The sequence below is a fragment of the Hemitrygon akajei genome, chromosome 9 (assembly GCF_048418815.1).
Source record: "Hemitrygon akajei chromosome 9, sHemAka1.3, whole genome shotgun sequence".
NCBI classification, from domain to species: Eukaryota; Metazoa; Chordata; class Chondrichthyes; order Myliobatiformes; family Dasyatidae; genus Hemitrygon; species Hemitrygon akajei.
In genome coordinates, this window is record NC_133132.1 from 56,412,083 (window position 1) to 56,438,993 (window position 26,911).

General features: G+C 43.0%; 1 protein-coding gene across 2 annotated transcripts in view; it reads left to right on the forward strand.

Moving 5' to 3' along the window:
• Positions 1-26,911, forward strand: part of LOC140733139 (leucine-rich repeat and fibronectin type-III domain-containing protein 2) — a 159,046-nt gene that overhangs the window by 105,257 nt on the left and 26,878 nt on the right. For both annotated transcript variants that reach the window (XM_073056039.1, XM_073056040.1), the window contains exon 2: positions 23,548-24,940. In XM_073056039.1, the coding sequence (XP_072912140.1) occupies positions 23,568-24,940 (1,373 nt within the window). In that variant the 5' untranslated portion in view covers positions 23,548-23,567. The remainder of the gene's footprint in view (positions 1-23,547; positions 24,941-26,911) is intronic.

Below are 26,911 nucleotides of genomic sequence, written 5' to 3' on the forward strand. Positions count from 1 at the left end.
CAGCTTTCTACCTCTTCCTATATCCACTCTACAGTTCCTACTCCCATTTCATATCTGTGTCATTGTTACCAGAATATACCGTGGCAACTGGCCATTCACCCTCCCACTTTAGAATGCAGTGGATGTGATCCAAGGTATCCCTGACCTTGCACCTAGGAGGAAAAATGCCATCCTGGTGTCTAGCACATCCACAGAATCTTCTGCCTGCTCCCTTAACTCTGAACTCCCCAATCTCTACTTCACTCCTCTCTCCCCGCTTCCCTTCTGAGTCATAGAGTTAGATTTAGTGCCAGAAGACTGTAGCTTCTCCCCCTTTTGGCAGTCACCCTTAGAGGTGTCTCCCTCCCTGTAGCTCATACCTATCACATCCTCATTCTCCCATAGGAGTCAAAGGTAATCGAGCTGCAGCTTCAGTTCCTTAACGCAGTCTCTAAGGAGCTTGGTACACTCCGTTCAGATGTATGTAGTTATCAGGGAAAGTGAAAGTCTCTGAAGTTCTCACATCTCCCACAAGGAACATGCCACTAAATTGAGACCATTCTCAGCATACTAGGGGAAAATAAACTTGCTATAAATTCGCTCAGAACCTTCACGTATGCTTGTCTAAGTCTGTGGAGCCAAAGCCAGACCACTCTAACAGTGCCCCGCTCACAAAATGGCCGCTTCACTTACACCTCCTGTCTTTTTATTGGCTCAAACAAGACTCACTCCTAAAGAGACGCCACTTTCAAAATGCTCCCATTCCGCAAGATTCACCCTCTCACTCCCTCCTTCCAATCACATTCAGAAGGAGAAAAGGGTGAGTGAAAGAAAGGTAGAAGGAGGGGTTGTGAGAGTTAAAAAGTAAGACAGAAAGAAATACAAGGATATTTCACATATTTGAAACCAACAAAGCTAATTTCTTAGCTGAAGGAATGAGTCGATGACATTGTAATAGTTTTCGTTCTTGAAAAGAGATGTTTATTGGAAGTCATTAATGAAACCATTAAAGAGAACTTAAGTTATTAATCACTAAGCTTCCCTTTTTGTGGCAGGTTTCATGGGCAGCTAATGGGCAAATCACAGCAGTTTCTGGGGACCCCTGAAGGCATGATTGTCTGGCGTGCAAGGTATTACCATTTCTCTTCATTGTCAAAGTGTGGACAATGCATTGTACGCCAGTCATTCAGGATATTGTTTATTTTTTTGTCAGCAAGTTAAATTCTCAATTTGCTCCTCAAATTGCATTTTCAATGCTGATTCCCAGTGAAAGCAGGGAGACTGTAAAAAATGTAGCTAGCATTTTCATTGGGCAGGTTGGAAAGGTTGGGTACCAGGTCCAGGAATTTATTGAAGCAGCAGAGCCAATGTGTGAGTGTGAGGAACAACCGGTTGTTTGGTCGACTTAAGCACCAGGTCACTTTGAAAAGGGCAGGGTGTTGGAGCCCGAGGTGAGAGACTGGCCAGTGTTCCGCTCGCTGTTTGCAAGGTTTACCTGTCTCTGTGCTGAACTGAGGCTGTGGTCTGCAATTTCCAGGTCCCTGGATCGGCTGTGGACTCACGTCTGTGAACTTCAATTCTGAATGTCATTTGCTTACTTTCATTCTTTGCATGATTTTGTTTTTCTTTCTGCACATTGGGTATTTATTGAACACCGTTGGGTCTCTTTGTTTTGCATTTGCCTGTAAGGAAATGAACGGCAAAGTTGTACAGTATATAGTAAACATACTTTGATAATAAATGTACTTTGAAGCTTGAACATCACAGAACCACTCACCACTCAGACCTCCCATGTACTGAGGGAGCACAGAGCTGTGGGAAATGTTGACTTTTGGATGAGTAAACAGCCCAACAATATCTACGAGATAGCGAGGCTCCTTTGTCCAAGCAGATGAGCAGCTAAGCCGATTGGGTTAGTTCATTAATGTCACATCTACTGAGACACAGTGAAAAAGCATCTCGTTCAGATAGATCACGGCAGTATAATTGCACCGAGATGGCATAAAGGAAGCAAAGCAGCAGATAGTTACTGAGAAAGTGTTGTGCAGGTGGACTAGTAAAATGTAAGCGTTGTAATGATTTTGATTGGGAGATCCAGAGTTCTACATTATTATATAAGAGGTCCATTCAAGGGTCTGATAACAGTCAGGTAGGATCTGCCCTTGAATCTGCTGATGCCTGCATTGATAACCTTAAGTGTGGGAAGAACGGATTCGGTTACTGGGTGGTACCTGACAGCTTGGGTGAATGAGCAGTTTGTGCGGTCGTGTATACCTGCTGTTTGTATAAGCCTATTGAACGGACCTGTTGTATGACAGGATGGACTGCCGGGGAAACCCACATGTGATGGGAAGACCATGCAAAGTTCAAAGTAAATTTTATTATCAAAGAACATAAATGTCACCCTATACAACCCTGAGATTCATTTTCCTGCGGGCATACTCAGCAGATCTATAGAATAGTAATTATAGCAGCATCAATGAAAGATCAACCTGAATGCAGAAGACAACAAACTGTGCAAATGCAACTATAAATAAAAAGCAATAAATAATGAAAACATGAGATAATGAGATAAAAAGTCATTAAAGTGAGATCATTGGTTGTGGGAACATCTTTTTAGATAAACTAAAAAGTAGGACCACAAAGGTAATAATCTCTGGATTACTACCAGTGCCACGTGCTAGTCAGAGTAGAAATAGGAGGATATTTCAGATGAATACGTGGCTTGAAAAATGGTGCAAGGGGGAGGGATTCAAATTTCTGGGGCATTGGAACTAGTTCTGGGGGAGGTGGGACCAGTATAAACAGGATGGTCTGCACCTGGGCTGGACTGGAACCAATGTCCTAGGGGGAGCGTTTGCTACTGCTGTTCAGGAGGCTTTAAACTAATGTGGCAGGGGGATGGGAACAATTGCAGAGAGACAGAGGGGTGTAAAATGAGGGTAGAAGCAAAAAGTAGTAAGGTGAAAAGTAAAAGTGGCAGGCAGGCAAATCCAGGGCAAAAAGCAAAAAGAGCCACTTTTCAACATAATTGTATAAGGGCTAAGAGTGTTGTAAAAACAAGCCTGAAGGCTTTGTGTGTCAATGTGACGAGCATTTGTAACAAGGTGGATGAATTGAATGTGCAGATAGTTATTAATGAATATGATATAGTTGGGATCACAGAGACATGGCTCCAGGGTGACCAAGGATGGGAGCTCAACATCCAGGGATATTCAATATTCAGGAGGGATAGACAGGAAAGAAAAGGAGATGGGGTAGCATTGCTGGTTAGAGAGGAGATTAACGCAATAGAAAGGAAGGACATTAGCCTAGAGGATGTGGAATCGATATGGGTAGAGCTGCATAACACTAAGAGGCAGAAAACGCTGGTGGGAGTTGTGTACAGGCCACCTAACAGTAGTAGTGAGGTTGGGGATGGCATTAAACAGGAAATTAGAAATGCGTGCAATAAAGGAACAGTAGTTATAATGGGTGACTTCAATCTACATATAGATTGGGTGAACCAAATTGGTAAGGGTGCTGAGGAAGAGGATTTCTTGGAATGTATGCGGAATGGTTTTCTGAACCAACATGTTGAGGAACCAACTAGAGAGCAGGCCATTCTAGACTGGGTATTGAGCAATGAGGAAGGGTTAATTAGCAATGTTGTCGTGCGAGACCCCTTGGGTAAGAGTGACCATAATATAGTGGAATTCTTCATTAAGATGGAGAGTGACATAGTTAATTCAGAAACAAAGGTTCTGTACTTCAAGAAGGGTAACTTTGAAGGTATGAGACGTGAATTAGCTAAGATAGACTGGTAAATGATACTTAAAGGGTTGACGGTGGATATGCAATGGCAAGCATTTAAAGATCGCATGGATGAACTAAAACAATTGTTCATCTCAGTTTGGCAAAAGAATAAACCAGGGAAGGTAGTGCACCCGTGGCTGACAAGGGAAATTAGGGATAGTATCAAGTCCAAAGAAGAAACATATAAATTAGCAAAAAAAAGTGGCACACCTGAGGACTGGGAGAAATTCAGAGACCAGCAGAGGAGGACAAAGGGCTTAATTAGGAAAAGAAAAAGATTATGCGAGAAAGCTGGCAGGGAACATAAAAACTGACTGTAAAAGTTTTTATAGGTACGTGAAAAGAAAAAGATTGGTCAAGACAAATGTAGGTCCTTTACAGTCAGAAACAGGTGAATTGATCATAGGGAACAAAGACATGGCAGACCAATTGAATAACTACTTTGGTTCTGTCTTCACTAAGGAGGACATAAATAATCTTCCGGAAATAGTAAGGGACCGATGGTCTAGTGAGATGGAGGAACTGAGGGAAATACATGTTAGTAGGGAAGTGGTGTTAGGTAAATTGAAGGGATTAAAGGCAGATAAATCCCCAGGGCCAGATGGTCTGCATCCCAGAGTGCTTAAGGAAGTAGCCCAAGAAATAGTGGATGCATGAGTGATAATTTTTCAAAACTCCTTAGATTCTGGATTAGTTCCTGAGGATTGGAGGGTGGCTAATGTAACCCCACTTTTTAAAAAGGGAGGGAGAGAGAAACCAGGGAATTATAGACCGGTTAGTCTGACATCGGTGGTGGGGAAAATGCTAGAGTCGGTTATCAAAGATGCTAAAGTCAGTTAACAGCACATTTGGAAAGAGGTGAAATCATCGGACAAAGTCAGCATGGATTTGTGAAAGGATAATCATGTCTGACGAATCTTATAGATTTTTTTGAAGATGTAACTAGTAGAATAATTAGAGGAGAGCCTGTGGATGTGGTATATTTAGATTTTCAAAAGGCTTTTGACAAGGTCCCACACTGGAGATTAGTATGCAAACTTAAAGCACATGGTATTGGGGGAATGGTATTGATGTGGATAGAGAATTGGTTGGCAGACAGGAAGCAAAGAGTGGGAGTAAACAGGACCTTTTCAGAATGGCAGGCAGTGACTAGTGGGGTACCGCAAGGCTCAGTGCTGGGACCCCAGTTGTTTACAATATATATTAATGATTTAGACGAGGGAATTAAATGCAGCATCTCCAAGTTTGCGGATGACACGAAGCTGGGTGGCGGTATTAGCTGTGAGGAGGATGCTAAGAGGATGCAGGGTGACTTGGATAGGTTAGGTGAGTGGGCAAATTTGTGGCAGATGCAATTTAATGTGGATAAATGTGAGGTTATCCACTTTGGTTGCAAGAACAGGAAAACAGATTATTATCTGAACGGTGGCCGATTAGGAAAAGGGGAGATGCAACGAGACCTGGGTGTCATTGTACACCAGTCATTGAAGGTGGGCATGCAGGTACAGCAGGCGGTGAAAAAGACAAATGGTATGTTGGCATTCATAGCAAAAGGATTTGAGTATAGGAGCAGGGAGGTTCTACTGCAGTTGTACAAGGCCTTGGTGAGACCGCACCTAGATTATTGTGTGCAGTTTTGGTCCCCTAATCTGAGGAAAGACATTCTTGCCATACAGGGAGTACAGAGAAGGTTCACCAGATTGATTCCTGGGATGGCAGGACTTTCATATGAAGAAAGACTGGATCGACTAGGCTTATACTCACTGGAATTTAGAAGATTAAGGGGGGATCTTATTGAAACGTATAAAATTCTAAAGGGATTGGACAGGCTAGATGCAGGAAGATTGTTTCCGATGTTGGGGAAGTCCAGAACGAGGGATCACAGTTTAAGGATAAAGGGGAAGCCTTTTAGGACTGAGATGAGGAAAAACTTCTTCACCCAGAGAGTGGTGAATCTGTGGAATTCTCTGCCACAGGAAACAGTTGAGGCCGGTTCATTGGCTATATTTAAGAGGAAGTTAGATATGGTCCTTGTGGCGAAAGGGATCAGGGGGTATGGAGAGAAAGCAGGTATAGGGTTCTGAGTTGGATGATCAGCCATGATCATACTGAATGGCGGTGCAGGCTCAAAGGGCCGAATGGCCTACTCCTGCACCTATTTTCTATGTTTCTATGTTTCTATCTCAATGGATTGGCAAGTAAGTGTAGTTATCCCCTTTTGCCAAGAGCCTGATGATTAAGGGGTAATAACTGTTCTTGAACCTGGTGGTGTGAGTCCTGAAACTCTTGTATCTTCTACCTGATGGCCACATCAAGAAAAGAGCATGGCCTGGGTGGTGAGGATCTTTGATGATGGATGCTGCTTTCCTACAAGAGCATTTCATGTTGATGTGCTCAGCGGTTGGGAGGAGTTTACCCGTGATGTTCAAACTCCACGTGGACAATACCTGTGGTCAGGGTGGAACCCTTGCTGATGGAGCTGTGAGGCATCTCCACTAAGAAGTGAGGTAGGTCAGAGAATAGTAGACCAGGGAGGTTATGCTACAACTTTATTCAACATTGGCTATGACACAGCTGGGTTACAGTGTGTAGTATTGGTCACTGTACAGTAGGAAGTATATAATTGCACTGAAGAGAGTGCAGAGGAGATTCACAGGGATGTTACAGGTAGGAGGAGAGAATGGACAGGGTGTGTTTGTTTACTATGGAGTGGAGGAGACTGTAGGGGACCTGACAGAGGTGTACAAAATTACGAGGAACGTGGACAGGGTAAATAGTAGGAAATATTTCCACACAACAAAAGTGTGTAAAGCTGAAACATGTAGGTTTAGTGTAAGGCTAAGTGGTAAAATGTTTAGAGGAGATGTGAGGAAAAATTGTTTCACCCAGTTGGTGGTTGGAATCTGGAACACACTGCTCGGGGGAGTGAGGAAGGCGGGTATATTCTCACATCTAAAAAGTGTCTAAATGAACATTTGCAATGCCAAGAAATAGTAGGCTGTGATCCAAGTGCTGGTAAATGGGATTTGTATAGATGGAAACGATGGTGCGTATAGACAGGGTGCGCAGAAGGGCCTGTTCTATGACTCTGTTTAAATTTGCTGTCAGGATTCCCCGTCACAATTGAGGCTATGCTTCAAAAGTGCAGGCAAGATTGACAAGAACGTTGCCCACACTTGATGGTCTGAGTTACAGGGAGAGACTGGGCTTTGACTCTTCATGGAATACTGACAGCTGTCGTTATCGAGATGTGTAGAATCAGGAGAGGCAAAGATAGCGTGAGTGTAAAAAGTCTTTTTTTCCTGGGAAGGGGAACTAAAGTCCAAAGGATATAGGTTTACAGTGAGAGGGGAAAAATTTAAATGGCATCTTCTTCCTGCAGGGGTGGTGGGTTTGTGCAATGAGCTGCCAGAGAAAGTGTTTGAGGCCATTCTAATAACAACATTCAAAAGACATTTGGATAAGTACATGGTAGGAGAGGTTTAGAAAGATAATAGTAAAATACAGGCAAATGGGACTAGCTTGGTGGGCACCATGGTTGGCATCGACAAGTTAGGCTGAAGAGCCCTTTCCATGAAGAATTACGCTACGGATCTTGGGTCGATATATTTGACTCCAGAATATCATCAAGTTATTCTAAACTGTTCTCTCAGGTAAGGAACAATTACAGATGGGAAATAAATGCTGCATTACTAATGGCGTTCTGTGAGCAAAGAAACATAAAGCTTTTTACTATAAAATTGTTAAGGTGCAGTGGAAGATCATTTGCCACATCATGTCTCTGTTGGCTATTAGTTTATCAACAACCCCAAATGCCCTGCTCGCCAGGATCCAGCCACTGGTCACCAGACCTGTTCACACTTGCAATCCAAAGCCAGTAGGAAAGAGAAAAAGTTCTATTAGCATCTAACTGCTGACTTTTGACCTTTGGCCAAGTTTCTATGGTTGAATGAACTTGACCTTTTTTGTTTGGAGTGACAGACGATGAGAGGTGACCTGATAGAGGTGTATAAGATGATGGAAGGCATTGATCATGTGGATAGTCAGAGGCTTTTTCCCAGGGCTGAAATGACTAACATGAGAGGGCACAGTTTTAAGGTACTTCCTACTACCCTGGAAGTAGGTACAGGGTTAATGTCAGGGGTAAGTATATTACGCAGAGAGTGGTGAGTACGTGGAATGAGCAGCCAGCAGTGGTGGTGGAGGAGGATACAATAGGGTCTTTTAAGAGACTCTTGGATCAGTACATGGAGCTTAGAAAAATAGAGGGCGAATAACCCTAGATAATTTCTAAAGTAAGTACATGTTTGGCACAGCATTGTGGGCTAAAGGGCCTATATTGTGCTGTAGGTTTTCTAAGTTCTATGTTCTACCTTTTCTCCTCGATCTTCTGCATTTTTATAACTTGGAGTAAAATAACCCAAAGAAAAACACACAGTTGTCTTTTAATTTCCCAATGATTTCCTGCCCACCCCATTCCAATGTCTTCAATTCCAGGCTATTCCTGAAACCCAGTTAATCCTCAAACAGTGGGCAGAGTAAAAATAAGGAATTCTGAATTTCCAGAAAAACAACTTGGGAGAGTGAGATGCAATCCAATGCTTCTCTTCCCAGATCTGCTGAGAGAATTCCTGGCAGCATGCAATGATAACAGAGAAGGAGGAACATGAGACAGCAGATACTGGAGGAACTCAGCCAGTTGAGCAGCATCTATGGGGTTGACAATTAGGATTGACATCTTGTAATAGGACTGAGTGTGGAGAGGGAAGATAGCCAGTATCAGGAGGAGAGGTAGAGTAGTGAGAAAGGATCTTGGTGATGATAGCAGAGAAGACCCAGTCATATGGAAGTGTAAGAGTGAGGAAGCCTTGCAGCAGCAATATTAAACTTTGGTTAGGCTGCACTTGGAGTTTTGTGTGCAATTCTGGTTGCCCTATTATAGGAGGGATAGAATGAGCATAGAACATTGAATATTACAGGTCCTTTGGCCCACGATATTGTGCTGATCTTTGAACCCATTCTAAGATTAATCTAACACTTCCCTCCTACATAACCCTCCCTTTTTTTCTGTCATCCATGTGCCTGTCTAAGAGTTTCTTAAATGTCCCTTAGTATCAGCCTCCACCACTACCCCTGGCAGTATGTTCCACGTACCCACCACTCTGTGTAAGAAAACTTACCTCTGACATTCCCCTATACTTCCCTTTAATCACCTTAAAATTATGGCACCTTGTTTTAGCCACTTCCACCCTGGGAAAAAGTCTCTGTCTGTCCAGTATATCTATGCCTTTTATCACATATTGAGTCGTCTCTCATTCTCCTTCACTTCAAAGAGAAAGGCCTAGCTCACTCATGTCTATCCTCATCAGATATGCTCTCTAATCGTATCAGTATCCAAAGGAGTGGAAGCTTTAGAAAGCGTACAGAAGAGCTGTAGTAGAATGCTGTCTGGATTAGAAGGTATGAGCTGTAAAGAGGAGTTGGACAAACTTCAGCTGTTTTCCCAGAAGTTTAGGAGGCTGAGAGGAGATCTGATAAAAGTTCATAAAATCATGAGAGACATAGATAGAACAGGCAGTCAGAATAAATTTCCCAAAGTGGAGGACTACATTTAACTTGAGAGGGAGAAGGTTTAAAGGAGATGTGCCAAGCTGCTTTCCTCACAGAGCAGTAGGTAGCTGGAACATGCTGCCAGGAGTAATGATGAGAACAGATACGGTAGTGACATTTAAGAGGCTTTCAATTAGATACATGAATGGAATCATATGGATCATATGCAGGCAGAAGAGATCTAGTTTAGTTTGGTAAAATATTTTGTGCAGATATTGTCAGTGTGCTGTACTGTTCTGCATTCTATGAGTATTTCTAAGCTATATACATTGGATGGGAAAATTTATGCAGCTCCACACACTCCCATTCCCACCGCCACAGGTATGTAACAATCTCTAAGTTGAAAAGCAAGGAATTAAGAAGTGTGGCAATAATTTTTGTTGAGATCAAACCTACCTGTTCTCTTCTCCATTTAACCTGTAGTCTCCAGCTCTTACCTTCCTAGAGGCATCTGTGTTCATTTGTAATTGAATTAGCCGCCCACGGTTGTTAAGAAGGAAATGGCTGCTGTGCCAAAAGTAAATTCAAATGACTGAAATTACTTCAGTCAGTACTTCAGGAGGCTGTTTCTGGCAGGTGCATCACTTCACCTGAAAAACCGGTGATAATCCTGACTTCTGTCTGGATTGCAGATGAATTCAGACTTCAATTCAGAGAGGGAGGAGACAAGGTAAAAGATGCCAGAAGTACACAATATCCACAAATAAGGTGCTGGTGTTGATGTTACAGGATTTTTAACTGGATCCATGCATCACTGCTCCAATTGATCCAGGTTCAAATCCTACCAGGAGAACTTAAATCCAATTACTTGTCAATCTGAAATGAAAATGGTAGCCTTGTTCATGGTGTGCAGATTGTGACCAAATGTCCTCTTTCTTTTCGAAGTCAAGTTACTGTTTATAAATTAAACAACTTATATTTCAGTTTTCATCAAAGTTGACTCTATAAGCCTTTGCATAATCTACCTGGCATGTAGGTTATCATTGTGATGAGGCCTTATCCTCAATATATATTTTAAATAAATACAGGCAAATCTAGATATATACACACAAGAAACACAAGTTACCAATGTGTAGAGTTTATCAGGAGAGTCCCTGTCATCATTATGTTTTTAAGTTAATGGACACAAATGCAATATGGAACATTTCTTACATGTTTAAATTAAATAGCCTGGTTTGGATGGGTGTTTATTCAGATATCAGGAATACCCATTACTTTCACAGCAAATTTTCAGATCTCCATGATGGAAAGTAATGCACGTCTCTTGCAGAGGTGTATAATACCACGAGAGGCACAGAAAGGATAAATGAGCACAGTCTTTTTCACAGGACTGGGGAATCAAAAACTAGAGGGCATAAAGTTCAAGCTGAGAGGAGAAAGATTTAATAGAAACCTGAGGGGAAACATTTTCACCTAGAGAATGGTCAGTATATAGATGAACTGCCAGAGGAAGTGGTTGAGGAAGGTACATTAAGAACATTTAAAAAAAATCTTGGACAGGTAAATGGATAGGAAAGGTTCAGAGGGATATAGGCCAAATGTGGGTAAATGGGACTAGCTTAGGTGTGAATCTTGGTTGGCATGAGCCGAGTGGGCTGAAGGGACTGTTCCCATGTTGCATGACTCTATGAGTGCAGATCAATCTTTATAAATGGAAGAGGAACCAGTTAATGGTTCAGTTCTGAGGCCCTTTATCAGTATTGCAATACCTTCTGCCAGCCAGTTGCCTGTGGATATTGCCACAGTTGCAGGCTTGTAGAAAGGGAGTTTGCACTTGCCCCCTCTGACTGCATGGATTTCCAATGCAGTGCACTGGTTTCTTCTCCCATCCTAAAGACATAACGATTTGTAGGTTAATTAGCCGCTGTAAATTGCCCCTGGTATGGAGATGAGTGGTAGAATCTGGGGGGGGAGGGGATATGATGAGAATGTGGGGAGAATGGAAACATGAGATTAATAAAGGATTAGTATAAATGAGAGGTTGATGGTCAGTGTGGATTTAATGGACCAAAATTTTCTGCTCCAGTAATGATGCTCTGACATAGACATTGGACTATTTTATTAGTTATATTGAACATCCTAATCAGAAGCGTGAGCTGGCATTGCCAACACAAAATCGTTAATTCCAGCAAGCTGACTGGGCCACTTGACATGACAAAATTAAATGGACCAATGCCCTTCACTTGGCTGATCTATAGTCCCACTCCAGTGTAGTTGACTTTTCGCTGTGTTTTGAAGCATGGTAGCGAACCACCCACAGCTGTATGAAACTTCCCAGGCATCAAGGTGGCGACAGCCTGCTTGGTAGTATTCATAAGCAATTTTGAGTTCCAGGCCTCAATTACAACTCAAGGACTGAAGTGATTGGTCACCAAGGTGGGCTTAAGTTATGTCAGTAGTCCAAGAATTGAAACACAGAGGGGTCTGCTCCTGGGCTGTGCACCGTAGCAGCAGGTAGAACATTCACACACCATGAAGAAGTGATGAGCAAGTTCAGCGAATGACATATCAAAGCACTGGGGCAAATCTGCTGCCCTGTGGTCACTGACTTGAATTTATTTATGTATTTATTTAACTATCTATCTGTCTATTTATTTATTTGTTCAGTTATTGAGATATAGTGCAGATTCAGCCCTTCAAGCCATGCCGTCCAGCAATCCCCCGATTTAAGCCTAACTTAATCATGGGACAATTTCAAATGATCTATTGAGCTACCAACTGGCATGCCTTTGGACTATGGGAGGAAACTAGAGCACCTGAAGGAAACCCATGTGGTCACAGGGAAAACATACAAACAGTGGCGGGAAAAGGATAGTCAAGTTCTCTGCTTGCAGGCACGATAGAATGACCCTGTCATAGTGCGATGCCTTTCAGTCCACTAAATCTGTGCTGACCATCATCCGCTCAATTGTACACAACCAGATTTATCCTCCCCATGTTCTAATCAACTTCCTCAAGATTCCATTTCTCATCTACAGACTCACAGTGACTTCCAGTGGACAATGAACCTACCAATTTGTGCATTTGTAGGATATGGGAGGAAACAGGAGCACTCAGAGAAAACCTGTGAAGTCAATTTTTAATTGGTAATTATTTTATTATTCACATGTACCGAGACCAGAGGGCACAGCCTCAGAATACAAGGATGTCCCTTTAGAATACGGATGAGGAGAATTTTCTTTAGCCAGGGGATGGCGCATCTGTGGAATTCATTGCCACAGACAGCTGTGGAGGCCAAGTCACTGAGTTTATTTAAAGTAGAAGTTAATAGGTTCTTGATTAATAAGGGTGTCAGACGTTATGGGGAGAAGGCAGGAGAATGGGGTTGAGAGGGATAATAAATTAACCATGATGGAATGGTGGAGCAGACTTGATAGGCTAAATGTCCTAATTCTGCTCCTATGTCTTATGGTCTTATACAGTGAAAAGCTTTGGTCTGCATGCCATCCACATAGATCATTCTATATGTAAGTACACCAGGGTTGTACAAAAGGAAAATTTACACTTACAGGTTAACTGCAGTGCAAGTAGGTAAATTAAATGCAAAGACCATGACAAGGTAGAATCGGAGATCAAGAGTTCATCGTTATTTCATGAGCTCTATTCAAAAGTCTTGAAACAGCAGGATATAAGCTGTCCTTGAGTCTGATGGTACATATATGTTTTCAAGTTTTTGTATCTTCTGCCTGATGGGGGGGGGGGGGAGAAAATGTACAGCAAGGGAAGGGTCTTTGATTGTGTTGGTTGCTTTCCAGAGAGAGTGGAAATGCAGATGGAGGGGAAGCTAGTTTTCATGATTGACTGTCCACATCTCTGCAATTTCTTGTCTTCTTGGATGGAGCAATTGCCATACCAAGCTGTGATGCATCTGGGCAGGATGCTTTCTATGGTGCATCACTTAAATTTGGTGAGGGTCTTTGGGATCATGCCGAATTTCCTTAGCCTACGGAGGAAGTAGAAGTGCTGGTATTCCTTCTTGGCCGAAGCGTTTATGTGGCCGTAACAAGTTGTTGGTGATGCTTCCACCTAGGATCTTGAAACTACCAACGACCTCCACCTTGGCACCACTGATACAAGCAGCTGCATGTACTCTGCCTCTCTTCCTGAAGTCAATGATCAGCTTCGGTCTTCAGCTGACATTAACAGAAAGAATATGGAAATTCCGCACAGATAGTGCTGGAGATCAGGATCAAACCTGGGCCTCCAGAGCTGTGGCATTGTATTGTATCACTGTGCCACCTCTCTCAGAACCAGTAAAGCCCAGCAGTGAACACTTGCATGAACCTTTGACCACAGTTGCAGTCATTTGGGACCTGCTAAAAAATTCAACATATTAAAATAAATTCTAAAAGCTAAAAGATTGCGAAACATGTACACAAAATTAAAAGCACTTCAACCTAGTTAATCAAATCAATAAAAATCCATGCTTACATCTGAATCAACCACCCACTGATCATGGTTGGTTCATTGTCCTTAGGCTGGGTTAATCTAGCTCTGGTTCAGCAAGTGAATTTCACAGCCTGGGAGCCTTGTTAGACTCCAGAAGGAACCCACAAACACAAACCTAATCTCCCTGCTAAATGGAGGCTGATTTCCTGCCTCCACTTGGAATAACCCAGATAAGGGGCAATCTTAGCTTTAAGGAGAGATTGTTTTCTCTGAGATGTCAGAGGCATAAAATCATAAGAGGTATAGATTTGGTAGATAGTTCAAAGCATTTTCCCAGGTTGAAAAAATTAAATGCTGGAGGGTAATGAGAGAGGGAAAGTTGAAAGGGGATGTGCAGGGCAACTTTTTCACACAGAGAACAGTAGGTGTCTGGTAAGTTTTGTCAGGGGAAATGGCGAAAATACATTCAATAGTAATGCTTAAGAGCCATTTAAACTAGCACATCAATAGATAGGGTATGAAGGGATATAGACCATCTCCAGGTAAATGGCATTTGTTTAGTTTGGCATCATGGTTGGTAAAAGCATCACAGGCAAAAGAGTCTATTCCTACCTGAGGCAGAATCCATGTATCTTCTGGAGAAACACGCCCTATTATTTGGTCAGATTATGAACACGGATGCCTCCTGCTCTGTCTGTGACTTGATGAAATGTCATTCTTAGCCACTGAACAATTAGGAATGGTGCAAATATAAACAGAAGATACTGTAAATGTTCAGCAGAGTTGACACTTCAGGGTGAAGACTCTTTGGAAATGGGGCGGAGACTAAGGAAGCTGGTTAAGAAGAGTTATCTATAGATCTATTCGATGCTAACTTCTAATTGAATGGTGTCTCTCTTGACCTACCCAATCTTGTATTCAAACCTACCCTCTGGTTAATTTGAGATTCTCCAGTCCCCAACCTTGGCATCAAACGCACTAACAAGAGTGGTATTGTTGTGCAGAAACCTGACCTCTGCCTCCCAGAGGCCAGGTGTCTACTTGACAAAGCAGTCTCCCAATTTATGACGGGTCTCACCAATGTAGAGGAAGCCACTTGGAGAGCGGATGCAATAGACAACCCCAACCGATTCACAGGTGAAGTGTTGCCTCGCCTGGAAGCATGGCTTGGGGCCCTGAGTGGAGGTGAGGGAGGAGGTGTATGGACAGGTAGCTTGCAGGAATAAGTGCCAGGAGGGTGATTAGTAGGGAGGGATGAATGGACAGTGGAATCACAGGGGGAGCGATCCCCGTGGAAAGCAAAAGCGGGAGGGGGATGAAGATATGCTTGGTGGTAGGATCGCTTTGAAGATTGTGGATGTTGAAGAGAATGATGTGTCGGATGCAGAGGCTTACGGGGTGGTGGGTAAGTACAAGAGGAAATCTTTGAGCCCTTTATTTTTCTCACCTACTTAGCTTCACCCATCATCATCTTTCTATCCTCCCTCCCCTCCCCTTTTTTACTCTGGAATCTTCTTCCTTCCTTTCCAGTCCTGAAGAAGTGTCTTGGCCTGAAACTTCGGCAGTTTGCTCATTTCCATAGATGCTGCCTGACCTGCTGAATTCCTCCAGCATTTTGTGTGTACTGCTTTGGATTTCCAGCATCTGCAGAATCTCTCATGTTTATGATCCTCTACAACTAGCGTTGCACAGCTAGCATCTAACTGCTGCTGACATAACCAAAGCTGCTTTAGGGCATATTCCTTGCAATTTAACACACTTTTTCTGGGGGTAAGCTACAGAACTATGTCTAACCTACATAGCTTCTGTGTGTTGCATGTGATGCTGCTACAAGCAGGTTTTCATGGTATTTGTAACTCGCTGTACTGGTGTTATGACAATTAACACTTAACCTTGAAACAAGGCTATCTGTTCTGTGAATAAATCTCCACCAGTCATTATGTCATGGCTACCTCAGTTTTACCCTTTCAGAGAAAACTTGCTCCACTTTCCCTAGAGCTACACAAGCTCCCTTTGCCTCCTTCCCAGTTGTGATGAAGGAACATACACTCTGTTTCTCTTCTCACAGATATGGCCCAGCCTACTGTGTATATACTGTGTGTCCTGGCTTTTATTTTGGCCAATGAAATACTACCATTGTAGGCCATTATATTCTAATAATGGAAATAATTAATGCATAGCAAACTCCCACTAAAGGCAAAACAATAGCAATTGGTTAATAGGCTGCTTTGGTGTGGAGTAAGGGATCAATATTAGTCAAGAATAAATGATGCATGTTTCTTTGAAATATTAACATGGTATTTTCTACAATAATCAAAAATATCTGCAGACGCTGCAAATCTGAGATAAAATCTATTGTAGGCTGAAGGGCCTGTTCCTGTGTTGTACTGTTCTAAAAAAAACAGAAAATACCAGAAATACTCAACAAGCAAAATAGCATCACAGAGGGATAATTCTAAGTTGCAGGGAAGGAATGGAAAGAATAACAGGAATATTTGTGACAGGGTGAAACAAGTCAAATGGATTAATGAGTCAGCTAGAGGGTGATTACGAGACTGACCATGCTGTGTTGCTTATAGCAGGGCTGTGGAATGTGCCCAGCAGGTGAGATGTACTAATGGAGAGAGAAAAACCGGGCCATCAACACACATGGATAACTTAGAGCAGAAATAGTCAATTGTTTTACCGACAGATTAAGAGGGTTGCCTGAAGTCTGAGAATTCACTATTGAGCATGTATTGCATCCAGAGAGGAGATGAGGAGCTGTTTCTTAAGCTTGCATTGGGCCTCATTGCAACAGAGCAGAGATCAGAGTGGGAATGGGATGGGGGATTAAAATGGTGGGCAATAAAACGCTCAGAGTAACGCTGACATACATAGGCCGATACGTGGATTTGAGTAAAGCATTCAAAAAATACTGAGTGATAGGCTTATACAGAAAATTAAGATACATGCAAGCCCCAGTGACATGGCTGATCAGATCCAAATTTGGCTTGTTCATTGAAGACAGAAGTTAGTACTGGATAAGACTTATTCTGGATGGAGGTCTGTAGCTTGTAGTGTTCTGCAGGGATCCGCACTATCGCCTCTGCTTTTTATCACATATCACACCAGAATATGATAGGGTGGGTGAATAAGTTTATGGATGACACAATAATTGATAGAAAATTGCCAAAAGATGAAGCCAGATATGGATCAGCTACAGATATGGGCAGAGAAGTTGCAGATACAGTTTAGTCTGGTCAAGTGTGAGGCTCTGCACTCTGGGAGATCCAACATTAACGGAGAGTACACAATTAATGACAGGATATTTAACAGTGTTGATGAACAGAGGGATCTTGGGATCCAGGTGCATGGCTCCTTAAAAGCGGCTGCACAAGCTGATAGGGTGGTAAGGAACGTGTATGGCATACCAGGCTTCATTAGTTGAGTCCAAGAGCCTGGGAGTTATGTTTCGGCTTCATAAAACTCTGGCTAAGCCACAGTAAGGCTATTGCGTTCAATTCTTGTCACCTCATTACAGGAATGATATGAAGGTTTCGGAACGGTGCAGAGGAGATTTACCTGGTTTTCAGGATAGGTGCTATGAGGAGAGGTTGGACAAGCTGGGGCTGTTTTCTCTACAGCAGCGGAGGCTGAATAGAGAATTGACAGAAGTCTATAAAATTATGCAAAGCATCAATAGAGCAGACAGCCAGTACGTTTCTCCAATGACTGAAATGTCCTGTACTAGAGATCATGTATTTAAGGTGAGAGGAGGAAAAGTATAAAGGAGATGTGCCAGGCAGGTTATTTTTATCCAGAGAGGAGTGGGTGACCGGAATGTGCTGCTGGGGTGGTGGTGGAGGCAAATAGTATAGGAGCATTTTAGCAACTCTTAGATCAGCACGTGACTATGGAGCGAAGTGAAGATCAATGTGCAGGAGAGAGAGATTAGATTCATTCAAAGCCATTTGTTTGATTGATTGGATGCAACATTATGGGCTGAAGGGTTTCTCCTGTCCTGTGCTGTTCTATGTTCTATGTTCTTAGTTTGAATCCCTGTGATCCACAAAACATTACCCAACTTGCTTTTGGGCCCTCCGTTGTAGAGGAGAATGCACTGTGAACATTGAACGCAGTACTCTGGTTTGGAAGAAGTGCAAGTGGATCAGTAGACTGAATGTGTTGGGTTGGGAAGACATGGAGATCAGGTCATGCATCTGCAGTAGCAAGAGAAAGTGCTTTAATATGACAGAGAATCTTTACTGAAACATCAGGGGGTTGCAGAGGGAGTGATGCTTTTGAAATGCAGAAATTCAATAGTGAAGTGTGTGCCTGGTGGTAGAACTTTGGTGGAGGTGAGAAACAGGGAGCTTTATTCGATCTAAAAGAAACCTCCTCTGGCATTACAGCAGCACTTTGCAGTATAGAACGGGTTTTTTTATTAATGCTTGGGTCTTTGGAATGAAATTAAAACTGCTGAGAGAGGGACTGTCTCACGCTATGCATTCACTGTTGCTTAACAGAATCAGACAATCAGTTTTCCCTCATAGAATCATTGAATGAATTAGCACAGAAGGAGGCTGTTATGTATGCGTGGAGCAAGAACGCCAACGGAGCACTATGATTAAACGTTTTTACTGAGCCATATCAGTAATGGTAAATACTGGGCAAAGTACAGTGTGGGAGCGATGAACTGGGTGTATCAAGATGAAAGACATGCACTTAAAAGCCTGTTCCAAATAGTACTGAGGCCATTGGGCCAGTTCAGCCTATGCTATCCCAATATTGCAAAGCCTGACCTTGTAGCTCATTACTGGGTAGACAAAGTTAAGGTCCTTATTTTCTTGCCAATTTAATTCACTGCTCCTTCATAAATTCCATACCCAAAGAAACTGTGTAGCAAACCTCTCAGAAGAAAACATTCAAATATGGTAATCTCTCAAAATAAGACCAAGTGGGCCTTGGATTGCCATGGTAACGGGCAAACCTCATTGAAGTCTGCCAGATATGATGGAGAGCTGCTAGCTTTGCCTTGAATAGCATTATCATAAGCTGCAGGATGCACTCTTTTATAAATATGGCCCTGGTACCTACTTTAATTCTGTCTTTTTATGTTATTCCAAGACATCATTCAATTTCACTTCATGTCCAACTAATCACAGGAAACAGACAGCAAGGTGGAGAGAAATTGGCACCTGGCTCATGGCAACACAAACTATACTCCCACGGGCTGATATTGTGCCAGAGGCCACTTTATGGAAGGGAATAAGAAAAGACATGGACATAAAGAGATGGATAGAGACATACTGCATTGAAGCAGGTCCTTCACACCACCCTGCACACCAAAGCTCCTTTTTACACAAATCCCATATTTTAGTCTCCTTGCATTTCTATTAACTCCCTGCCAGATTTTACCCCTTATCCTCTATAGAGACAACTTACAATGGCATATCAATCTGCATGTTTTTGGACATAAAAACTGAAGCATCCACAGATGGTTAACGCTGGGGCTCTAGGTGATGGTAATCTCACTGAATGTCAAGACCAGGTGGCTGAAGAAGGGACAAACTTTAGTAAAACAAACAAATAGACTTAGTTTTGAAAGCACCTCTTTCAACTCAAAAGGTTGAAGAAGTTTGGTATGCCCCCCCCCCCCAAATTCTAAGAACTTTCTATAAGGCCATAGTTGAGAGCGTCCTGACTGGCTGCATCACTGCCTGGTATGGGAACTGTACTTCCCTCAATCGCTGGACTCTGCAGAGAGTGGTGCGGACAGCCCAGCACATTTGTAGTTGTGAACTTCCCACTATTCAGGACATTTACAAAGACAGGTGTGTAAAAAGGGCCCGAAGGATCATTGGGGACCCGCGTCACCCCAACCACAAACTGTTCCAGCTGCTGCCATCCAGGAAATGGTACCGCAGCATAAAAGCCAGGACCAACAGGCTCCGGGACAGCTTCTTCCACCAGGCCATCAAACTGTTTAATTCATGCTGACGCTACTGTATTTTTATGTTATATTGACTAGCCTGTTGTACATAATACTTATTATAAATTACTATGAAATGCACATTGCACATTTAAATGGAATCGTAACATAAAGGTTTTTTACTCATCATGTATTTGAAGGATGTGAGTAATAAAGTCAATTCAATTCAATGTTTTAATTTAAGTGGGTAATGGCAAGTGGTGGGGTGGGGGGGAGGCTGATGGGGATGTTGGGAGAGGAAGGGAAGGCCACAAGATATGTTTGAATCTGAGCATGAGGAAGATAACTTTGATCAATAATGAATAATGGCTGGTGGTGAAGAAGAAAACTCCAGGGCTACAGAAAAGCATCAGCGGATTGGTTGACAAAAGTGGCACATGAAATTTAACCCAGAGTGCTATTGGAAACGACACAATTAGATAGAAAAGTTCACAAGGAGCTGGTAAGGTAGCAAGAAATGGAGGAGAAGTCAGCCATCTTGAATGCTTATCTACAATTCCCAGAATCAGAATCACATTTAATATCACTGGCATATGTCGTGAAAATTGTCAACTTTACAGCAGCAGGACAATAAAAATAATGATAAATAAATACAGAGAAAAAGACTGAGTTACATTAAGTATATATATGTCTATTAAATAGTTAAAGTTAAAATAAGTAGTGGAAGATAACAGAAATTAAAAAAAGGTAGAGAGGTAGTTTTCATGGATTCGAAGCCTGTTTAGAAATTGGATGCAGAGGGGAAGAAGCTATTCCTGAATCGCTGAGTGTGTGCCTTCAGGCTTCTGTACCTCCTTCTGAATGGTAATAATGAGAAGAAGGCATGTTCTAGGTGGTGGGGGTCCTTAATGATGGATGCCACCTTCCTAAGGCACCGCTCCTTGAAGATGTGTAGGATGCTACAGAGGCTGGTACCCATGATAAAGCTGACTAATTTTACAAGTTTCTGCTACTTATTTTGATATTGTGGTAACACCACCCCTCCCATAACAGGTGGTGATGCTTTCCATGGTACATTTGTAGAAGTTGTCAATGGTTTTAGATGACAAACCAAATCTCCTCAAACTCCTATAGAGATATAGCTGCTGTCTTGCCTTCTTTATAGCTGCATCAATATGTTGCCTCCAGGTTAGGTGCTTAGAGATATTGACACCCAGAATCTTGAAATTGCTCACTTTCTCCACTTCTGATCCTACTATGAGGATTGGTTTGCGTTCCCTCATCCTACCCTTCCTGAACTCCACAATCAGCTCTTTGGTCTTGCTGATGTTGAGTGCAAAGTTGTTGCTGTGACACAACTTAACTAACTGGTATATCTCGCTCCTGTTTGCCCTTTCGTCACCATCTGAAATTCTGCCAACAATGGTCGTATCATCATCAAATTTATAGATGCTGTTTGAGCATGGGTGTGGAGAGACTAGAGCAGTGGGCTAAGCACACATCCCCATAGAGAGCCAGTGTTGATCATCAGTGAGGTGGAGATGTTATTTCTAATCCACACAGATTGTGGTATTATAGTTAGGAAGTGAAGGATCCAGTCGCCGAGGGAGGTATGGAGGTCTAAGTTGTGTAGCTTCTTGATCAGGATTGTAGGAATGATAATGTTAAATGCTGAGCTATAATCAATAGCCAATGTCCTGGCATAGGTATCTGCATTGTCTGAGTGATTCAAGGCTGCATGGAGAGCCATTGAGATCGTGTCTATTGCAGACCTATTGTTGCAATAGGCAAATTCTAGTGGGTCCAGGTCCTTTCTGAGACAGGTGTTGATTCCAGCTTTGACCAACCTCTCAAAGCATTTCATCACCACAGATGGATGATAGTCTTTAAGGCAGCTCACCCTGCTCTTCTCCTTCACTGCTATGATTACACAGGAGGAACTTCCGACTGAAGCAATGAGAGTGAAAATATCTTGGAATACTCCCGCGAGTTGGTTGGCACAGGTTTTCACGCCCTTTCCAGTTACCCCACTGGGCCCTGCTGCCTTGCAAGGGTTCACCCTCTTGAAAGATAGCCTGACATCAGACTCTGAGAGAGAGATCACAGGGTCAAGGGATGCCTCAGGGATCCTCATAGCTGTGGTTTTATTCTTCCTTTCAAAGTGAGCATAAAAGGCGTTCAGCTTCCCTCAGAAGATGGATGAGGTTGTTAAAGCAAACATGGGATACCAATCTATACTGGTTAAAGGCAGAGACTTTATTCTGGAACTAAATAAAACATTGGTCAGGCCTCAACTGGAGTTCAGTGTACAGTGTTAGTCACCACAATGCAGGAACAATGTGAAGTAACCAGGGATGATACAGAGAAAGTTAATCAGGTTGGGTCCAGGACTGGAGGATGTAACTTCAAGGATAAATTGAATAGGCTGGGGTTGTTTTCTTTGGCAAAGGAGAGTGATTTAATTTGAGGTAAATAAAATAAAGAGAGAATTTGGACTGTTGAGCAGAAAGGATACATTTCCCTAAGCAGAGAGATCCCTAATTTTGAGTTAATGATTGAAGGACTGATGAAAAAATTGCTGTTGCCTGGAAGTAGGTGGGGGTCTGGAACTCTCTGAGTCGCAGCCGGAGAGATAAAGCATTGAAATAGGCCCTTCAGCCCATCTATAGTGAATCTATGCTGATGATCATCATGCCCATGCTGATCATCAACCTTTCATTTAATTTAACCCTACATTAATCCCATTTTTTAAATTCTCCTCATATTCCCATAAACTCTCCCCACTCACCTATGCACTGGGCCGTGATTAACCGAAAACCCACGTCTTTGGGATCTGGGAGGAAACCAAAGCACCAGGAAAAACTCAGATGGGCACGAGGGGGAGATCCACACTGACAGCACCACGACCAGGATTGAACCGAAGTCTCAGGCACTGTGAGCCAGTTGCTCTCCTCGCTGTGCCATAACACCTTCTTATTCCTGAGAACGTGGGGAAGCAGAAGTCCTTATCACATTTAAAACAAATCTGTTAACCTGCAGGGCACAAAACAAGGGCAGTTTAGTGGAATTATCCAATTATTTCAGCAATAACCAATAAACCTCATCCCTCTGCCTTTATCCTTTATAAAGTGGACTGATAAAAATTTAAAAATAGTTGCGATGACAGAAGGAGGTTAAACATACAGATAAGGCATTGATATTAGGCCAGACAGCTGTTGATGGAATTGCACCAAGGTGTTGGTGGGGCCACATTTGGAGTATTGTGTTCAGTTTTGGCCACCCTGCCGTAGGAAAAATGCCATTACACTAGAAAGAGTGTGCAAGAGAGAATCACAGGGACCCATTGCTGAGACTTGAGGGACTGGATTATGAAGAGAGATTAAGCAAGCTCAGATTTTTTTTTTTCATTGGAGCATAGGAGAAGAATAAGAAGAAGAAATTATGAGAGGTGCAGAAAAGGTGACAACACAGTCTTTTTCCCAGGACTGTGGAATCAAGAACTAGAGGAAGAAGGTCTAAGATGGGAGGGAGAGGTAGAATAGGAACCCCAGGGGCAGAGGGTGAGCCGTATATGAACATTTAAAAAGTACATGGACAGGTACATGAATAGCAGGGGTTTAAAACAGGGGTTCCCAAACTGGGGCCCATGGACCCCTCGGTTAATGGTAGGGGCCCATGGCATAAAAAAGTTTGGGGACCCCTGATTTAGAAGGATATGGATTAAATGTGATTATCTTACTTAGATGGACAATTAATCAGCATGGACTTGTTGGACTGAAGGGCCTGGTTCCATACTGTACGACTCATAGACTCAATAACTCAGTTCAGCAGAAGTTTCACACTGTCTGCCTCTCTTACAGGTGCACCTACATGATCTACAATGGAAAGACTGCTCTGTAGCCTCCTGGTGATTGGAATGGCAACGTCAGTGTGCGCTTGTCCCAAGTACTGCGTATGTCAAAACCTCTCCGAGTCGCTGGGGACGCTCTGCCCTTCCAAAGGCCTTCTGTTTGTCCCTCTGGATATAGACCGGCGGACTGTTGAGCTGAGGTTGGGAGGCAATTTCATCATTGCTGTAAACCGGCAAGACTTTGCCAACATGAGTGGGCTTGTTGACCTGACCCTGTCCCGGAATACCATTGACTACATCCAACCCTTCTCATTCATAGATTTGGAGAGCCTCCGCTCCTTGCACCTGGATGCCAACAGGCTGACGGAAATTGGGGAGAATGTTTTCCGGGGTTTGCTGAACCTGCAGCATCTGATCTTGAACAACAACCAGCTCCGCAGGGTGGAAGACGGAGCTTTGGACGATTTCCTGGTGACTCTGGAGGACCTGGACTTTTCTTACAACAACCTGGCCCGCCTGCCGTGGGAAGCCCTCAGCAAAATGATCAACCTCCACACGCTGAGCTTGGATCACAATCTCATCGACTACATCCCGGAGGGAACCTTCACCGACCTGCAGAAGCTGGCCAGGCTGGACCTGATCTCCAACAGGCTGCAGAAACTGGCCCCCGACCCCATATTTGCCAGGTCGGAGTCGCTGCCCATGTCCACCACGCCGTTCTCCGCACGGCTCAGCTTGACCCTGGGCGGCAACCCCCTCCACTGCAACTGTGAGCTTCTCTGGTTCCGCCGGCTGAACAGGGAGGACGACATGGAGACCTGTGCCTCGCCACCGAACCTGAAAGGGAGGTACTTCTGGTACGTGTCAGAGGAGGAGTTTGTGTGTGAGCAGCCGCTGATCACCCAGCACAGCCTCAAGGTCCTCGTGCTGGAAGGCCAGATGGCATCACTGCGGTGCAAGGCCATTGGGGACCCTCGGCCTGTCATTCACTGGGTTGCCCCTGATGACAGGATCCTGGGCAACTCCTCCAGGACTGTCATCTATGACAATGGCACCCTGGATATCCTCATCACCACCTCCCAAGACTACGGCACCTTCACCTGCATTGCGGCTAACGCGGCCGGGGAGTCCACTGCCCCCGTCGAGCTCTCTATCGTTCAGCTGCCCCACCTCAGCAACGGCACAGGCCGGGCCCTGCAGCCAGATTCCCGGCTGTCTGACATCACCAGCTCCAGCAAATCGCATCGGGGCGCAGCCAAAGTCAGGCCAGAGAAGAGAGTCACGGTGTCTCAGGTGACGGCCAACACAGCCCTGGTCAGGTGGTCCCTGGGACGGTCTGCGCCCAAGGTTAAAATGTACCAGCTGCAGTACAACAGCTCATCGGATGATGTGCTGGTCTACAGGTGAGCCGGCAGCCGGAACAGAGAAAGTTCAGGGCTGATGGAGAGGGAGAAACGAATAACATATCAATGACTTGGATGAGAGTATACAAGGCCTGGTTAGTAAGTCTGCAGATGACACAAAGATAGATGGTTCCCGAGAAGGGGAAGAAGGCTGTCACAAAATTAACAGTTGCATAAGTGAATGGAGGAATATGGGTGGAATGCATAAAATTGAGACTATAATTTTATTGTTCTGCTGTTTATGACAAAATAAGATCACTGCCTTTAAACTAAATTCAGAGTAAGTTCAAAAAGTTCAGTACATTAGAGCAGAGACAAATTCCTGACATAGGGCTCCCTCTTTATGAAGCCATTCTGCTCCTAGACTATCACCTGATTCACAACAGTTATTTTAATATCTGACTGCACAATGCAGGCAATTCTGAAAAGGACAATATTTATTTTACATCCTTAATTGTCCCTGACTGACAGCTCCCATACACGACTCATTATTGGTTTTCTGCAGGATGATGCACTCCGGCACCCAGATCTCTTTGCACCTCAGAGCTCTGCAGTCTCTCCCCATTTTGATAGGGTGTTATTCTTTTGTCTTCTCTGTGAAAACAGTTTTGCCCTTTTTACACATGATATATTGTTTGCCAAAATCATTGCCCATTCACTTAACCAAACTATAATGCCTTTTAATCTTTAGTATCTCAGTCACAGCTTACTTTCTTACCTATCTTTATGTCAAAAGCAAAATTAAAAGTGAGATCCCTTCATCTAAGTCATTCACATAAGGTGAAAATGGTTGTAAAAAGCTATGGCATGGTTATTTTGTTCAATCTAAGTTTATAAAAAACAACGGTATAGCACAGGAACAGACCCTTCAGCTCACAGTGTCTGTGCCGAACATGTCAAATTAAACTCATCACTTCCACCTGCATACGATCCGGATCTCCCTATTCCTTTCATGTTCGTGTGTCTATCTAAAAACCTCGTAAATGTCAGCATTGTATCTGATTTTTATTGAAAAATTTCCCCAGTTTCCTTCCCTTCTAATTAGTTTTAATGAATAATGATACTTAAAGCAAAGTGCTACCTGCCCGTAATAATTTACATAGCATCTAATACATTGCAAAATATTCCAGGGACAAATAGTGTCTTATCAAATGAAGTGTTGCCAGACCAGATAAGATAATATTAAAACAGGTAACAGAGAACTAGGCTAAAGGAACAGGTTTTAAGCCCTTCTTTAAAGCGGAAGGAATGTGGTGAGACCTGGAGGTTTGAGGAGGGAATTCCAGGCCTTGGGAACTTGACAGCTGAAGGCATGACTCCTATTGGCAATGGGATGGAAATCAGACAGGAACAACATGTCAGAATTAGAGGACCATACAGGAAGCTGACAGAAGGAAATGGGGGGCCTGATAATAGGAATGAAATGTTAAGATCATAGTTGAAAACCAAGAATAAAGGCATGTATTGATGCTACCATCTCAAAGGCCATTGGAACGAGACAGAGAGAGGGATATCTAATTGAATAGAAAGATAATCAATTGATCTGCAGTTGATAGGGAATGGAGAAATGAGGCTGCAATCTGATCAGCTCAGATCAGATCTTAATCCCACATAGAACTCAAGCTTGTGGTGTTGCAGGTAGCAATAGTATGGACAGAAGATTGGTTGGCTAACAGTTGACAGGGCGGACACAAATGGGTAAGATAATAAGAATGGCTACAGCAATTGATGCTAAAGACTCTACCTTTTACAATTTCTTTAAATCATAATCAGATTTATTATCACTGAATCACATGGCAGGAATTTTTTTTGTTTGGTGATAGTACAGTGCAGAGATCAAAGTGCTATTCATCACAAAAAATAGTAAAAAAATGCAAATAGTTAAGTGAAAGGACATTATCAGTACAGAGATACCAAAACTCAGAGAAGCAGAGAGAAATCAGACATAAAATACATTATGTACTATAAGCA